Here is a 16059-nt window from a genome sequence, read left to right as displayed (position 1 = left end):
CCAATAGAAAAACAAATCGCAGACAAAGATATATGACTGACAGGCTTCAGTACAAAAATATTTAAATTTAAACTTGGGTTTTGCTCTTCGTACTCACGAGTTGAATTACAGACGATGTGGTTATAGCTGTGGAATTGCAGCTCAATTATTCTGCAGACACATGATACAGCTACAATTAAATTACTTTTCAAGATCAACTTCTAATACAAAACTCAGTAACAATTTGCTGCTCAAGAGCCTGTTTTGTGAAAGACACAGTAGCTCACGATTTTCAGCTCAAGACAGTTTGGTATTAGCAATATCTTAACGAGTTAGAATAGGGAAAAGTTTTTTTCGGCTGCTAATATTGAGCTCTGTTGGGTGCCTGTTGTTTTTTTTCTTTCAAGTGACAAACTGTAACTTGAGCCAAAAGTATAACTGATTATTACTATGACAATTACTACTAGGCGGTTGCTATGACAACACAAATAGAAAGAAATAAACAACTAATACATTAGTGTTGTCTCCTCTGTTTTTGTGCTTCTTTTTTCTCCCACTACCCACGCTCAGTTCCAACAGATAGTAAGCGAATTTACATAAATTTTCCTTCAAGTTTGAATATATTGGTCATAATGTTTCTTAATAAAAGTTTTTGAAAAAGTCTGTAAAAAAAGGACACGATTTGTCTCTCGTTTCTGCGACTATATGCATCGCAAATTCGCTCATCACCTTTGTTCACGTTTGCTGTATCCGTTAACTCCGATAGTGTCAAGTAGACCGAATTGAAATAAAGCCTGATTGGCGATATTTTCAGAACTCTCCCTCCCGATACTGTTTGTGGTTTTATTACCAGTTTTTAAGCTACCAATTTCAAGGTTCACCGAAGCAATTAAATTTTTAATTTGGATCTCAAGTAATTGCTGAAAAAATCAGGCGAAAAAGTTTAGGCTACTTCGAGGCTGAAAATGGAGAAAATGGGTTTGGTTAATCATTGAATATTAGTGAATTTTTTCTGCTTTTCTACGTCACAAATTTACACGGTTTCATTAAATAATTATCACTGCTAGAAATAGTCTTCCGGAATGAAGAAAAGAGGACGAAATACTGTTAATTGTTTCCATAAATCGCCACTTTTTTTATGAGCGTTATGAACTTTTACCCATCTTCATGAAACAGTAATTATGTATGAATGATGAGTGTCAGGTCATGTGCAATTGAAACGCTAATTTGCCTAAAATTTTAAATGGAACGAACAACCCGCTTTACTGTTTTAAAATTCTTATAGAGATTTCGACCATATAGTTTTGCACGCAAACATGAAAACTTAAAATAATTTGTTTCTTTGTAATCGCAGCGGAGCAGCATTACGCTTTAAGTCTGCAGTGCATTAACAGTAGCCTGTTCTCAGCTAACCTTTTTTTATTATTCCCACATTTCAGACTGTTTCTAAGTATATCTCTTATGACAGTAATCAACTTAGAAAAAAATTGTAAAGGTTCTTTGCTTTTATGAAACAAGAATGCAGTAGAATTTTATATTCAAACTTGGGTATAGAGTAAATTAGTTACCTTCCTATTCTCAACAATGCCTTGTTTCGTAGGAAGCCGCCAAAACTTCATCTCGTTGCTCATTTTCTTATAAGCATCCTCTCTGTAAACATATTTGATCCCTTTTGTTGGATTTGACTCCAACCTCCTGCGCTAACTGCATTAAGTGACAACAATAAAATTAATGTCAAAACAAATAACAGCAATTAGGAGCCTTTTTTGAACATAAATGTCCCGGATTTCCATTGACCGGGTAGGACTTCGTATACATTCATTTTTGTTCGATAATTTGTTTTCCTCGTTCTTTGGTGTGCTCTCAAAATCGGCATCTGTGTAATCCGTTCGAAAACTTCGGCTTTCACTGCTGATGTTGTAATTGTCAATTTTAGTGGTAAGGATACTCATTGGTCTTGAGTTAGGTTTTTTTCAAACTTTCAGATAACTGAATCGATAGCTGTTTTTACAGTACAGATATTACATTTCGGCAGCCATATTAGCTTTCGAATCAAATTGTGGCTAGGAAAATTTTTGGGGAGGGATAAGATTTTAGTAAATCATAATTTAAAGCTAGATTAGTTGAGTAATTAAATGATAGTTTGTACTTATTTCATATAATTACCATTGTAAATGTCTCTGAACAATACACAATAATAACAGCGTGCTCCAAGAAGTTGATTTAATTTTGGTTTGAGTCTTTAAAAAAAATATATCGCTAAATCCCCGTGAACGTTTGCTCCCTTCTGTAACATTCAAACATAATTTATGCTGTAAGAAAATAAATTAACTACACCCAACACCTGATTTAATTTATTCTCTCTCAAAAATTGGTACGTGCTCAGCGGTGATCTGACCGACTAAACATTTTATCGTTGCTGTAGGCAGAAAAAGTTTTTGTGAAGACCGATCAGAGATTTTTGTTAATGATTACCTATTTTAATTCAAAATTTTAGCAGTGGCTTGGTGATCTATACAGTTAACAAAGTTATGAATGAATTCAATTTTTGTTCTGTTGATACGTCTATATTTAAGACGAATCAATGCTGAATGCTATCATTGAAAAAAAAATTTGTGGCTCTTAAACACAAAATAAATTTGTGGCTGAAAACCCAAAAAATAATGAATTTAAATTTAAGCCAATTTTTAAAATTGCATCATTTATAAAATTTATACTGAATGATTGACTGCAAAAATAACAAAAAACTTCAATCTAAATTATATCTGATCTTGACTCTGTAATAAGACTTTGCTTTTTCAAGACTACTTCTGGAAAAATTGTACTGGAAAGTTGTGTTACTTACGTCAATTATTTTTATGTTCCTTATACTAATTATGAATACATATGTTATATAGGTATTTTTTACAGTTAGCCTGATAATGAGTGGACATTATCTTGGACATCAGCGCTCAATTGCGAATGAAAGAATGACAACTGGTGGACAAAGAAAAATTCGATGAACGCGTTAAAGTCCGATGAATGCACAAAACTCTGGACATGAAATCTCAAAATCTGGTACTGGCTTGAAAAACTGATGAACCCACACTATGCTAAACACAAACGCCTGAGAGTCCGAACTTGAGCGCAGAATATCTGGTGAATGCACTAAAGTCTGATGACTGCACAAAAAATCAGACGTCAACGCATGGACGTCTGAACACGCGCAAACAAATTCTGGTGAACGCAAGAAAATCTGGCAATCGCACGGCGGATTAACAAAAACAGCAGAAAAGTATTGTGAACGCACTTATGTCTGTGCACGCCCAAAACCCTGGAAGGAGGCACAAAGTTTTTGAGTTAAGTTGTTTCCGCTTTGGATGATCTTCGAGAAAGCATTTTTCGTCCAGTCTTGTCTGGACATACATGTTTTTGCCTGGTATCAAAACCTGTGATTCGTCAACACGCATAAAATTGTTCTATGGCCCAAAAAGTAATTGAAGTTGCGAATTTTTTTCAATTCAGCACAAATCTGACACTTTTGTTAATCAAAAGAATGGCAATCATATTTGTTTGTTTGTTTTCAATAGCACCAGATTGCCACGTAAACTGTCCATCTGTTTTGGTGTAAAATTCTTCAAAAAAATTTGTTGCATCGCACAGCTGAGGCTACATTGTAGAATATTGCATTTTTTTGGGGAAAAGCTCAGTTTCCAGGTAATGCGACATTTATTGACCGGTTATGTTATAAAAAATATTGCATGTAGTGTGGGGTATTCATTTTGTTACATTTTTAAAGAAAAACCGACAAACTTTGTGAGGGATTTAACTAGCTTTTTTCCTATCTAAAATACCAATTTTCTCTAGGAATCAAGCAAAAAATTTAGACACAAACACAAATATAAGAATTTCTCTGAATCAAAAGAAATAAATCATTTTCTTTCAATTGTTATAGTTTTTGAATACTGCTTCATTTGGTGTAAAACTCTTTGCGGTTTAGATAACATGTCATATAAAGGTTGATTTACAATGCAGAGTAACGTTTCAGGTGTTGCGGTTATTTTTTTCGGAGTTTTGACATTTTTATTCCTGTTGAGTGACAAAAACGGCTAGAGTGTTTTCAGGAAATCAAAAATCATATTGAATCACCTAAAACTCTTACAAGGTGGAAAATTTTTATATAAAAACCTTAGCAAAATTATGTTCATCTTGTAATGTTCCTGCAGCATAGGTTTTAAGAGGCTATGACGAAAATCAAATTTGAAGCATTTACATAAAAGTATACGGACAAAACTTCAAAAATTAAGCTATTTGGAACGATTTCTTCTACTGATCGTCCTTGTTTACTTAACTTGAAACGTATTGATAAGAGCCATGCTGAATAATGGTAAATCTTGCAGGATCTTACATGTCAAGAAAAAACCGATTTGTCTATATTTGATCTTGTTCTTTTCAAGATCAGGCGGTGTTTATCTATATTGATCAGGAATCAGGACGAAATTTTGGTTTTAATTTCTTGACATTCAAGTTGCATGAAACAGGATACAAAATACCCGTGATTGATCAATTATGGAAATTGACATATTTTTTTGCTGCTTTAGCAGTCGTGGCATGATAGGTTCCAAAGAATTAAAATGAGAAATTTAATCTATCAAGTTATTCAATTTCATGAAAAATTAAATGGAAGACAACCAACTGTTCTTAGAATAGTTGGACTCTGTGATCGGATGAATTCTTCCTTCAGTTCAGAAATAATTTGACTCATGGTTGCAATTTCGCCTTTCTTAATCCTGTCACTGGATTGCAACGAGCCGATATTACCAACATAATAAGGGACGCATTTTGGCAATTGTGTAATTCTTTTGTGATGGTTTCAATGAAACATCAAGAAACTTAGAAGTTTTATTAAAGTTTCAAAGAACGAAAGAAGAACTTACCTGACGAACTTTATTGCTGTGTCGATAAGTAATGGCTACAAAACTAAACTCAATTCTAATTTTGTTTTGGCGCTATCATTATCTTATTGACCTATCAATCATATGTCAGAAGTAAATTCTCCCACCAACCTGATTCTAACATCCACCGACCCCCAACTAATGAACTCGATTGTACCCAAATCCTATATGATTCTCATGAAATGTTGATGAAAATAGAATATCACCTCCGGGATTCGGAGTTAAGATCTATTCACATGCCAATCATGTAAAATATTTTTAGCTAATCTAAATTTTCTCTGTATATTTTCGCATAGATAACCACTATAAATACAAGCTAATTTTTGTATATTTTCAGTTCAAAATTTAATTTAAAATTCAACTTATTGAATCCTTTGACCCGCGTTATCGACCACGACAATGGTGTCCAGACCAGCTACAGACAGACAAAATTTGGATCTACAGAATGCAGAATCAACTACTACGTGGATTATGTCTTTTGTGGCGAAATGTCGCGCAGAGAGGAAAGAGGACAAGGTCAACACCGATGGTACTGTACAGGACCTACAGGTAACCAATCTCTTTCTTAGTATGTGCGGGCAAGATGCAATCATTAAACTTAGGAGCTTAATGAGTCCTAGGAATTTGATAGACACTCCGTATAAAGACATCAGATTGGCGATTCAAAATTATATTTCTCCTAAAGAGAGAGTAGTAACGGCAGAAAGGGCTAAATTTCTGTCCGTAATCCAAGGTGTAGGGGAGTCAGATGACGACTTCCTAGCACGTGTTAGAGAAGAAGCACGCTATTGTGACTTCGAAAAATTGAAAACAGCGGCCAACCCCGAAGAGGAGTTGGTAAAAATAAAGTTTATCTCAGGTTTGAGGGACCCTGAAGCAAAACTTAGACTACTAGACGGTATTAAAGCAAAACCAGCAATGTCGGTTACTGAAATGACCGAGAGCTTACAGTTCAGAAGTCAAGCAATGGCTTTTGCAGGTTCTTAATCAGGTAATAAGCCCTTTACGGTGAAAGAAGAAGTTGGGTTCAACTTCAAAAAGACCTTTCGAAAACCAAATGAAAAAATTACGGCTAATAGAAACAGCAACATGTTCACTAGGTGTGGAGGTAAGCCACACTCTAGTAGACCTTGTCCAGCGCTAAGTAAGAAAAGCAACACCTGTGAAAAGGTGGGACACTTCTCAAAAATGTGTAGAAGCAAACCCCAACCAAATTCAGGTAAGTACAATAAACAGAATAATTTTTGCGAAGAAGAAAATGTTTCTTCAGAGCAAGCATCTCCAGCATCGGAGATGGGAATGTTTTATACTAAAGAACAAATCTTTAGCATGTCTGTGACATGGGAATACATCTCAATAAATAACTGCAAAGTAAAAATGCAGGTAGACACAGGTGCAGATAGCACAGTGATATTATCAAAAATATGGACTGAGCTTGGTAAACATCAGTTGGCTGGTAAGATAAGACATCTCGAAGCTTACGATGGTCATCAATTAACGCTTCTGGGATCACTTACTTGTGACGTTGAGTGGAACGGAAGCAGGCTCACTCAAAAACAAATTGCAGTTGTGCAGTCTGACAAAGAATTTGGACTACTTGGTAGAGACCTTCTACCCAAGCACGGCGTGAACAACATCACAGCCAAGCACCTACCTGCTGTGAAGGGTTACAAAGCTCATGTGAAGTTGATACCAGGAACACAGCCAATGTTCTGCAAAGCCAGAAAAATACCTCTACCTCTTCAAGACAAGGTCACAGAGAAGCTGGAACAAATGGTCAGACAAGGCATCTTTGAACCGGTACAGCCAGGAGGAGTCACTAATGCATCTCCAGTGGTGAGGCAGAGAAAGAAGAGTGGAGAACTGAGACTTTGCGTGGACTTGAAAGTGCACATCAATGGCAAGGTCATGGATGAGGACTACCCAATACCAGACATGGAGACGATCTTCCATAACCTACATGGGGCCTCATACTTTGGCAAAATTGACCTCTAAGATGCTTACTATCAAATTGAACTTGACGAAGAAGCAAAAGATATATGCACAATCAACACATCTCAGGGACTGTTCAAGATGTGCCGACTACCGCAGGGATTGCTCAATCTTCAAGAATTGTATAGAATCAACACTCAAAGGAATCAAAGGTGTTGTGATCTTTCAAGACGATGTGTTGGTGTATGGAACCACCAAGGAGCAGTTCGACAAGAGAATGCTTGCAGTCAAGAGTCGACTACGTGAGAAAAACTTTACTATTAATGAGAAAAAATCTAACTCAAAACCAGTCGATAGCGTTAGCTTTTTGGGATACTCCATTTCAAAGGAAGGAATAGCACCAGATCCCAAACATGTTGAAAAAATAAAAAATGCAAAAGCACCAACTAACAATAAACAACTCGAATCGTTTGTTGGGCTAGCTAATTTTTACGGAAGAATGATTCCTGATTTTGCAACAAAAATGCTACCCTTAAATAACATGAGAAATAGCGATTTCTCATGGGGCAAAATGCAACAAAAAGCCTTTGAAGACATAAAAAATGAATTATGTGCTAACCCACTAGTACAGCCGTATAGTCTACAAAAAGAAGCAACAGTTACTACTGACGCCTCTGAAAAAGCCATTGGCGGGGTTGTTTCGCAAGAAGGACATCCAGTCATATATGTATCGAGAAAATTGACTCCAGCGGAGCAAAACTACTCGAACATAGAGCGGGAAGCACTGGCAATTGTTTTTGTGGTCACAAGATTGAAGCAATTCCTTCTTGGAAGACGATTTACCCTACAGACTGACCACAAACCACTCAAATATCTCTTTGCACCAGACGAGGAGATCCCTAAGACAGCATCAGCGAGAATCACAAGATGGGCAATAGCTCTAATGGGCTTCGACTATGAGTTGAAGTACACACCAGGGGAACAGATACCCCATGCAGATGCTTTGAGCAGAATGGATTTTGACGAAGACGAATCCGACAACGATCGCGTGTGCTTCGCAATCAATAACATCTACTTCGCTCAGAGTGATTTGGTGACCCAAGCAGAAATCAAAACTGAACTTGGAACAAACAGACTCTTCCAGGACATAATGAAACGAATCAAAAGCGGCAATTGGAAACAATGTTCAGAAGCGGAAAAAGGATTTGAACAACAGAAAGATGCACTTACTTTACATAATGGAATCATCTTCAGAGGTGTTGTTCCTTTCATTCCACCCAAACTACGACACTTGGTTTTGGCAAAAGCGCATGAGACACATCCCGGAAAGAATGCAACTGAGGCATCAGTCAGAATGATAGCTTGGTGGCCTGGCATTACCCAAGACGTTCAACACTTTGTTAGTAAATGTAAGAATTGTCAATTGAACAGGCCTAGCCTGGGAAAAACAGTCTCTACGTGGCCAGAAGCCGACGTTTGGGAACGGCTCCACATGGACTGGGGTTATGTTAAGGACCAAGGCAATATATTAGTAATTGTTGACGCGGGTTCTGGTTGGATAGAAGCCTTCCCCGCGGGAAATAGAACATCAGAAACAGTTAAAACATATCTTAGTCAAATCTTTGCAAGATTCGGAATACCAAAAACTTTGGTTTCTGATAATGGTCCTGAATTTGTAAGTGGTGACCTTAAACAGTGGTGTGAATCACTGGGAATTAAGAAAATAGAATCACCCGTCTATCATCCAAGAGCTAAGGGACTAGCTGAAAGAGCAGTTCAGACAGTGAAGCCGGCACTTCAAGCGTGGAGTCCCAACCTTAATGTGTCATTTGGAGCATTCCTGCAAAGGGCACTGATGACACATCGCAACACTTCAAAGACGAGGAGCAAAACTCCAGTTGAACTCTTGTTGGGACGCAGAGTGAGACTACCAGCAATAGCAGATTTCGACTTGTGCGAACCCATTCTATTCAAGGCCAACGAAAACACAAAGACAGTTCCTGCTACCTTCATCATCAGGAAGGGCTTGAACACATCTTTCATACAGCCCGAAAACTGAGCACGGACTATTCTAGTGAGCGACAACCAAATTGCGAGACTAGACGAGGACAATGTGAAAACTGAACCAGCAGTGGAGGAGACCATATCTCAATCAGAACCACAACCTCAGAACACAGATGTGGGACCTTCACATCAAGATGAAGCTTCTGCAGCCACATCATCTGCAGAGCACCAACAACCGGAAACCTCAGAGCCTTCACGAACATCAACCAGGAACAGAAAACAACCTGACAGATTTGGAGAACCTATACCCGCAAACTTGCTTAAAAAAGGAGGGAGGATGTGATGGTTTCAATGAAACATCAAGAAACTTAGAAGTTTTATTAAAGTTTCAAAGAACGAAATAAGAACTTACCTGACGAACTTTATTGCTGTGTCGATAAGTAATGGCTACAAAACTAAACTCAATTCTAATTTTGTTTTGGCGCTATCATTATCTTATTGACCTATCAATCATATGTCAGAAGTAAATTCTCCCACCAACAGAAACCTGATTCTAACATCCACCGACCCCCAACTAATGAACTCGATTGTACCCAAATCATATATGATTCTCATGAAATGTTGATGAAAATAGAATATCACCTCCGGGACTCGGAGTTAAGATCTATTCACATGCCAATCATGTAAAATAATTTTAGCTAATCTAAATTTTCTCTGTATATTTTCGCATAGATATCCACTATAAATACAAGCTAATTTTTGTATATTTTCAGTTCAAAATTTAATTTAAAATTCAACTTATTGAATTCTTTGACCCGTGTTATCGACCACGACATCTTTAAACAAAACTAAAAATAGATCGTGTAACGGTTAGTTTTAGTACAAATTGAATAATAATTAATTAATAGTACGAGTTTTTTGAGCTGCAAGCAATAAATTTGGGAAAATGGCTCGAACAATTAGCTATTCTTTATATTTTAGGATACAAAAATTTTTCAATTTTTTGTACAAAAATGTTTGTTTTTGAAAAGCGCAGCAGTTTTATGTCTGCCAGTTGAAAATAAACAGAAAACAAAAGATTTTTTTCATGTGCTAGATTGCGCGACAAACAAAGTTAGGATGAAATGTAATAAAGCAACGTTATGAATAATTGGACGCCATTATTTATGTGATATATCGAAACAAAAATGAGCAAACGAAATCTTAAGATGAAGATAAAAATTCAAATTTCACAACAAAATAATGAGATTCCCAGCCGACATCGAACGGTTACCTTGCAAAATCTTGCAAGATTCTGACAGAACCTTTCAAGACGATACATCGTCTTGCAAAATTATCTTCCAAAATCTAGCGAAGATCTTGCAAGAAAACCTTTAATTTTACACATTTGCAATTAAAAGGAACACGATCGAAGCGGATCAAAACGAGACGGGAACGTCGTTTCCAACATGTTGATCCATTATGGTAAAGATTTACAACCAATATATCATCAATTTTGTTTTCATCGGCCTAAATTTAAAATGTGTTAATTTGAAAAAAAAAGAATATATATTGTTTTGCATAACATCAAAATTTCTGCAGCGCGAAATATTGTAAATAAACGATAGTATCAAGTTGTAATATCAACTGCTTTAAGTTTTTCAGAGAAACGATTAGAAATTGTATTTGTGGAAAAAAATTGATAAATGAACAGTTTGAAGGTTTAGCGGAGTTATCGACTTAAATTTTTAGTAATCAAAGAAAGCGTAAAATTTGCTCTCAGTCGAATCAACTTATGTTGTGTTGTACTTCAATAAAATACAGATATCTGATGTTATATTTTTTAATTTATTTCAAATTATCCCTAAAACCCGCGAGTATATTTTGAAGACATTTCAGCGCTAATTGAAAGATAAATTGTCTATAACAGTCAATGACAGCAGAGCTCGAATGGAATGAACTTGCAAGAATCTTTCAAGATAACCATTCGTCGTGCACGAGTTTGCAAGGTAACCATTTTTTGCAAGAATTTTGCAAGATTTTGCAAGATAACCATCTGGTCTCGACTTGGGATTATAAAAAAAAATTAATATTTTTTTGTTTCCAGAATACCTCAAATTTCTTTTCATTTCAAATTTATTTGTATTTTCACTAGGTGGCTTAATTTTTGTTAAGATGTATGCTAGATTTCAAATCAGGGCTACATCTGGAATTTTCGGGAAAAAGTTTCAATAGGTTATGACCAAGGAAGAATCCTTTTAGAGGTTAGGCCATTGTCTGAGAACGCAAGTTCTGAAAACTGGCATCCATCTCACGCTCCATTAAATTTTTCCATAATGCAGATTTTTCGTCTAATTCCAGCATCTGTTGAAAAGCGTTTTGAGTGGTTCTTGAATTTTTTCGAAACAACACACAGAATAGACGAGTGGAGAATACCAAACATACGCAGTAGAAGAGCGAAGAAAGTGTATGCAGTTCTGACTCTTCTTTTTACGACACAACAAGTCACTTTCTGCTCTCTTTCCACTCCAATTTTTCAACCCAAAATTTTATTAACCGGGTAAGAGTAGTTGATATTTTTGACTATAAATATTTGCTCTACCCGAGTGATTCGGTTTTTCCCATCTGAAAGAGTGGGGCAGTGAAGACCAGCACTCCCGTTAATTTAAGTACATTTTATTAAAAATTTTATTGCTGCAATGAGGCTGTCAAAATTGAATAACTAACCTCAGTAGATGTCTTATATAAAAATGACCGCACTGATACGCGAATATGATTACTTATAGGTGATTGTGCATCGTAACAATTTTTATGCTGGTAGAGGTCAAAGTGGTTTAAAAATACTATATCACCAGACGACAAAGATTGGCAAGTTAATGGATTGAATCTGATATTAAAGGCAGTAAGTGCTAGCGATGTTTTTTTGATGTTCAGTTGTCATAAATTTTCCTCGGGGTTGTCAAAAAATGCGGACAGACGGAATATTCTCGTTGTGCAGGATATCTCAACGTTGTAGACATGTTCCAAAAGTTGCAAGGAAAATGATCAGTGGTTGATTTGTCAAACACCCCGCCCCCTTGACATATTGTTGAATGTTATATTGTGATGAAATGCAAAAAAATGGCACACCTAAAAAAAATTGTACGTTTTCTTGTTTTTGCGTTTTCCAAGCACAGATCTCCATATTGACATTGATTTGCCATGAGTTTAAATTCTCTAAAACGATCTAATGTTTCCCATGATTTCTCGATACTTAATATCGCTTATAGAAGTAGGATATCACATTGTGTTGATGATTCGTGATTTCCTCACGAGTGCCAAATTTAATTTCATACTCTGCCCTTGGTTGACTTTTGAGTTCGATCTCGCTTTGGAACCAATTAACTCATATATAATCTCTGTATGATTACCATATATTTATATATAACCTTTCCGTGAAAGCTGGGAATTACAATCTAAATATGCATCCATTTTTTCTTTTAAAATCATCTACAACGTATTACTGATGTAATCCGCGGCATCCCAATGTGATTCATCACTCCATTCTAAAAATCAACAAATTTTGCAAAATTCAGATTGCATTACATCAAAGAGTGCATTCAAACAAGCAAAAAAATTTAAAGCTTATGAAGCGAGGCTAAGCGTATCAATGCTCATTTAAGAGAGAACGGCAAAAACAATTTATGGAGATAACATAAAAAAGTGCATCTAATTGGATAGAAACTAGCAATTTATTTATTTGCTTAAGGAGTCAATATATATGTTGATTAGGGCTACCCGTGATGTAATTACATGTATTGAGCAATAGATGACAATGTGAAAACCTTTCTTTCTGTCGTTATATGTCAATATTTTTTCTATCTAATTAAAAACGACTACAGACAAAAACTGGTTTTTTATCCAACTAGTAAACTGGACTAATTCAAACCAAGTCCATCAATCACCTTCAATCACCAAAGTCTTCAATCACCTTGTTGTCCAAGACAATTTGGCTTTAAAACGTTAATTTGTGTGAAGCTCATTGTTCTCATTTTGTGTGGTAATTTTTGTTGCAATTTGATTTTAACAATAAATTATCAAAAATAGCACATTTTGATCCTATGGCTAGGTACTGCTCGCCACTTTTACATCGTATGCCTTTTTCCACGTCAGTTTTTTTTTGAGGTCAGCTTTTGTTCTGCAAATTTTTGAAGAATGATCTGGCGGAAACTGTGGAAATAATCTTTTCTTATTCTATTTTTATATCTTCAAATACTACATCTCTTTGTTGCCAACCGATTTTGTCAAAATTGGGAAAACATATTTGGCGGCAATTTGTTGTTGCGTTTTTCTCAATCTGAAGAGGCGAGTTAAAGTAAGCGGCAACGTAAACATGATACTTTTTGTGCTTTGTTTTCCAAATTACCAAATCAATGATCGTACTTTTCTTTTTGACAACAGAGGGTTTGAAATGATGATTCCGGTTCAAAGTGTCAATTTTGTTTAGGTATGTCATATGATTGCAGTCTATTTTTTCTTCGCTAACCTCATCTTTTCACTTGAAAAGATAATTCGGTAAGCAACGTGGCATGATAAGAGCTAGCTTTTAATCCATTAGTTAATCCATTAGATTAATTTTATTCAGCATTAACAGTATACTGAGAATGTTGTTGAAATGAACATGCATCTTTTCCGGATGTCGTCAGAACCCGTTCTGAAAATATCTCTAATTATTTTTTTAGAACTGGCATGTCTGTTGCTTCCGCTGATTACATTTTTTTCCGATTTGACACTTGCAGAACGCATCTTTTACTATATTACTTCTGAAGGATTATTTATTGCCCTTAAGTATCGTTTCCTGTCAATAATTTTTGAACTCACGATAAAAATGACGAGCAAGGCCATCGGGAATTTGTTTTTCGATCAATTTTCTTGAGTATCCATGTGAATTGTGATAAGAAATTTCATTGCCAATTTATCAACTGTATTTGTTGAACTAACAATCAACCCCCTGTAGAGCATAGTTAGGGAACAAATCATTATCATCATAGTTCTTTATAGGCCAAGTAAACGCTAGAAATTTTAAATCATTCCTCGCTTTCTAATTAATAGAACTTGCAATCGTTCTTCCTATCGTTAGATCAACAAAACTTCTCAACAATTCTATAAAATGAAATTTGCCCATTAACCAGCAATAAAATCATCCAAAAACAATTTCAGATTAATTGATTTAGGGAAAGATGCTATAGATGACCGAAACTATGGTATATTTTGTTTCTCCTCGTTTGAGAACCTCTATTTCAGAAATTTCAGGAGAAAACGTCTTGTGCATATATAGCACTTGTGATGCGTCCCTAAATCATTGATGAGACCCCGCTTTCGCCGAAGAAGTTTCACGCCCAAATCAAAATTCTAATGTTACAGATGAGTTTCTTGTTCAGATAAAGTTGTTTCTTGTTATCAACAGATTCTTTGCTCTTTATTTCGGGCAGATAGCCTTGAAAATTATTACTTTTCCTAAGAACCAATTATTTGTTTGTTGTTTTTTCTTGGGAAATTTGGTGACAGATGAAACGAAAATTGGTGCAAACTCATCGCTTTCTGCAAACAATATCTTGACCGCCTAATTTCAAAGACTCAATAGTTCCTTCATTTGATGCGGCTATTTTGTTCGGACAATGAGCAAATTTTCTTACTGAATTTGAGCATTGACAGAATTGGAGTAAAACTTTCAATTAACACATTGGAATAAAAACAAAATCGAAACTCTTTCGGCCACATCTATTATTCAGTTTAACAATAGATGCAGTTTTCAACTGTCGTACCATCCATTATTTGCTTTCTGTTCTGTGCTATCGTCTTTTAACACTGTAGAACTGGAATTTCCTGATTGTTCAATTTGCTTGTTCACTATCTGATACGTTGCCAAAGCCTGAAATAGGAATTGGACAGGTCTGTTATCAATCACAGAAAACCTATATCACTCAGGAAACCTTGTGTTATCATGATAAGTTTCCCAATTCCAGAATACCCAATTTCGTCTCTTAGATCTTTTCGTTAAATGATACGATTATCACGCCTGGAGCCGAACAAAGCATACACTCGGTTGTGCACCTATACCGATTCCTAAACATAAACCGACTAATGTCGGAAGAATTGCTCTCGAACGACAGGCGGGTACAAAAACATTCGAACCCGCGGTGATTCGAACCATTGACCTCCCTCTCAATTACCAGATGCACTGCCCACTCGGCTAACGGGCCCTTATTTTAGCATTGCTGCAATCGATTTTATATTAGCAACACGATTTAGTGAGAACAATAGAGATCACTCAAAATGAAGAGCAAAAGCTATGTAAAGCATTGATAATGTTTTGCATAGCCTGGTTAAACTATTGCTGATCTGAGGGAAAAGGAGAAGTTCTAATTTTCTTCTTCGGAAAGAAGCAATCATCTGTCGACTTGATCAAACATAGCCGGCAGATTGCCGGAAAAGAGCCGCCGTTGACGCGCTTGATGCACATCGGTATTGCAACAGAAAAAGGAGACAAAATGACTATTTTTTTGTTTTTACTGCACGCTAATCCGCTTAATACCAATATCAGCTAGCAAACACTCTAATGAACTTTGATAACCTAATTCTCAAGGAATTAATGACCGGGCTTTATCGGTTTATCCCGTCTCTTTTGATTTTGATCTTTTGACTTTGACCGTATTCACTATATTGCCTAATTCAATGCATGAAAGAATTTAAAATCTATTTAGTTGAAACAGTGAGTGAAGTAAGTCCGCAGTCAAACGTGAAAATATGTAGAACAAAAAACGTGATCAAAAGGTAAAGCGAACAAAGAAAAACATAGCAGGACAAGTCCTGACGTACAATTCAAAGAATTTTCATTGATTAAACAAAAAAAGAGACTTAAAAGAGACTATGACTGAATTGGGAAAACGATTTCTAAAAACAAACAGATCAAAAGAATAATATATAAAAACAACAGAGAAAGTAAAAATGCCGCATGTGAACAAAACCCACCAGCGAGAAATGGAAATTTGGTTCAAAGGAAAAACTAGGCCCAGAAAGAACTATGAATGGATTGGAGAACTATTAAAAAAATATATCCCATCCAAAAAACTAAAAACAAATCAGTAAAACTCTAAATGAATTTGCCGCAAGTGAAAAAAGAACAACTAGCGAGAGAGGGAATTTTTGTGCAAACACTGTTTTCTCACTCTACTTTAAAATTAGAGAAATT

At 35.8% G+C, this 16059-nt stretch overlaps 1 protein-coding gene across 1 annotated transcript in view; it reads right to left on the bottom strand.

The window, feature by feature from the left end:
- Positions 1-14524: 14524 nt before the first annotated feature.
- LOC142346583 (stomatin-like protein stl-1) overlaps positions 14525-16059 on the bottom strand; it is a 36835-nt gene continuing 35300 nt past the window's right edge. The window contains exon 7 of the mRNA XM_075398875.1: positions 14525-14739. Coding sequence (XP_075254990.1) covers positions 14620-14739 — 120 coding nt within the window. The 3' untranslated portion in view covers positions 14525-14619. The remainder of the gene's footprint in view (positions 14740-16059) is intronic.

The sequence above is a fragment of the Convolutriloba macropyga genome, chromosome 1 (assembly GCF_964194025.1).
Source record: "Convolutriloba macropyga chromosome 1, txConMacr16.3, whole genome shotgun sequence".
NCBI classification, from domain to species: Eukaryota; Metazoa; Xenacoelomorpha; order Acoela; family Convolutidae; genus Convolutriloba; species Convolutriloba macropyga.
This window is presented reverse-complemented; position numbering and strand designations above follow the sequence as displayed.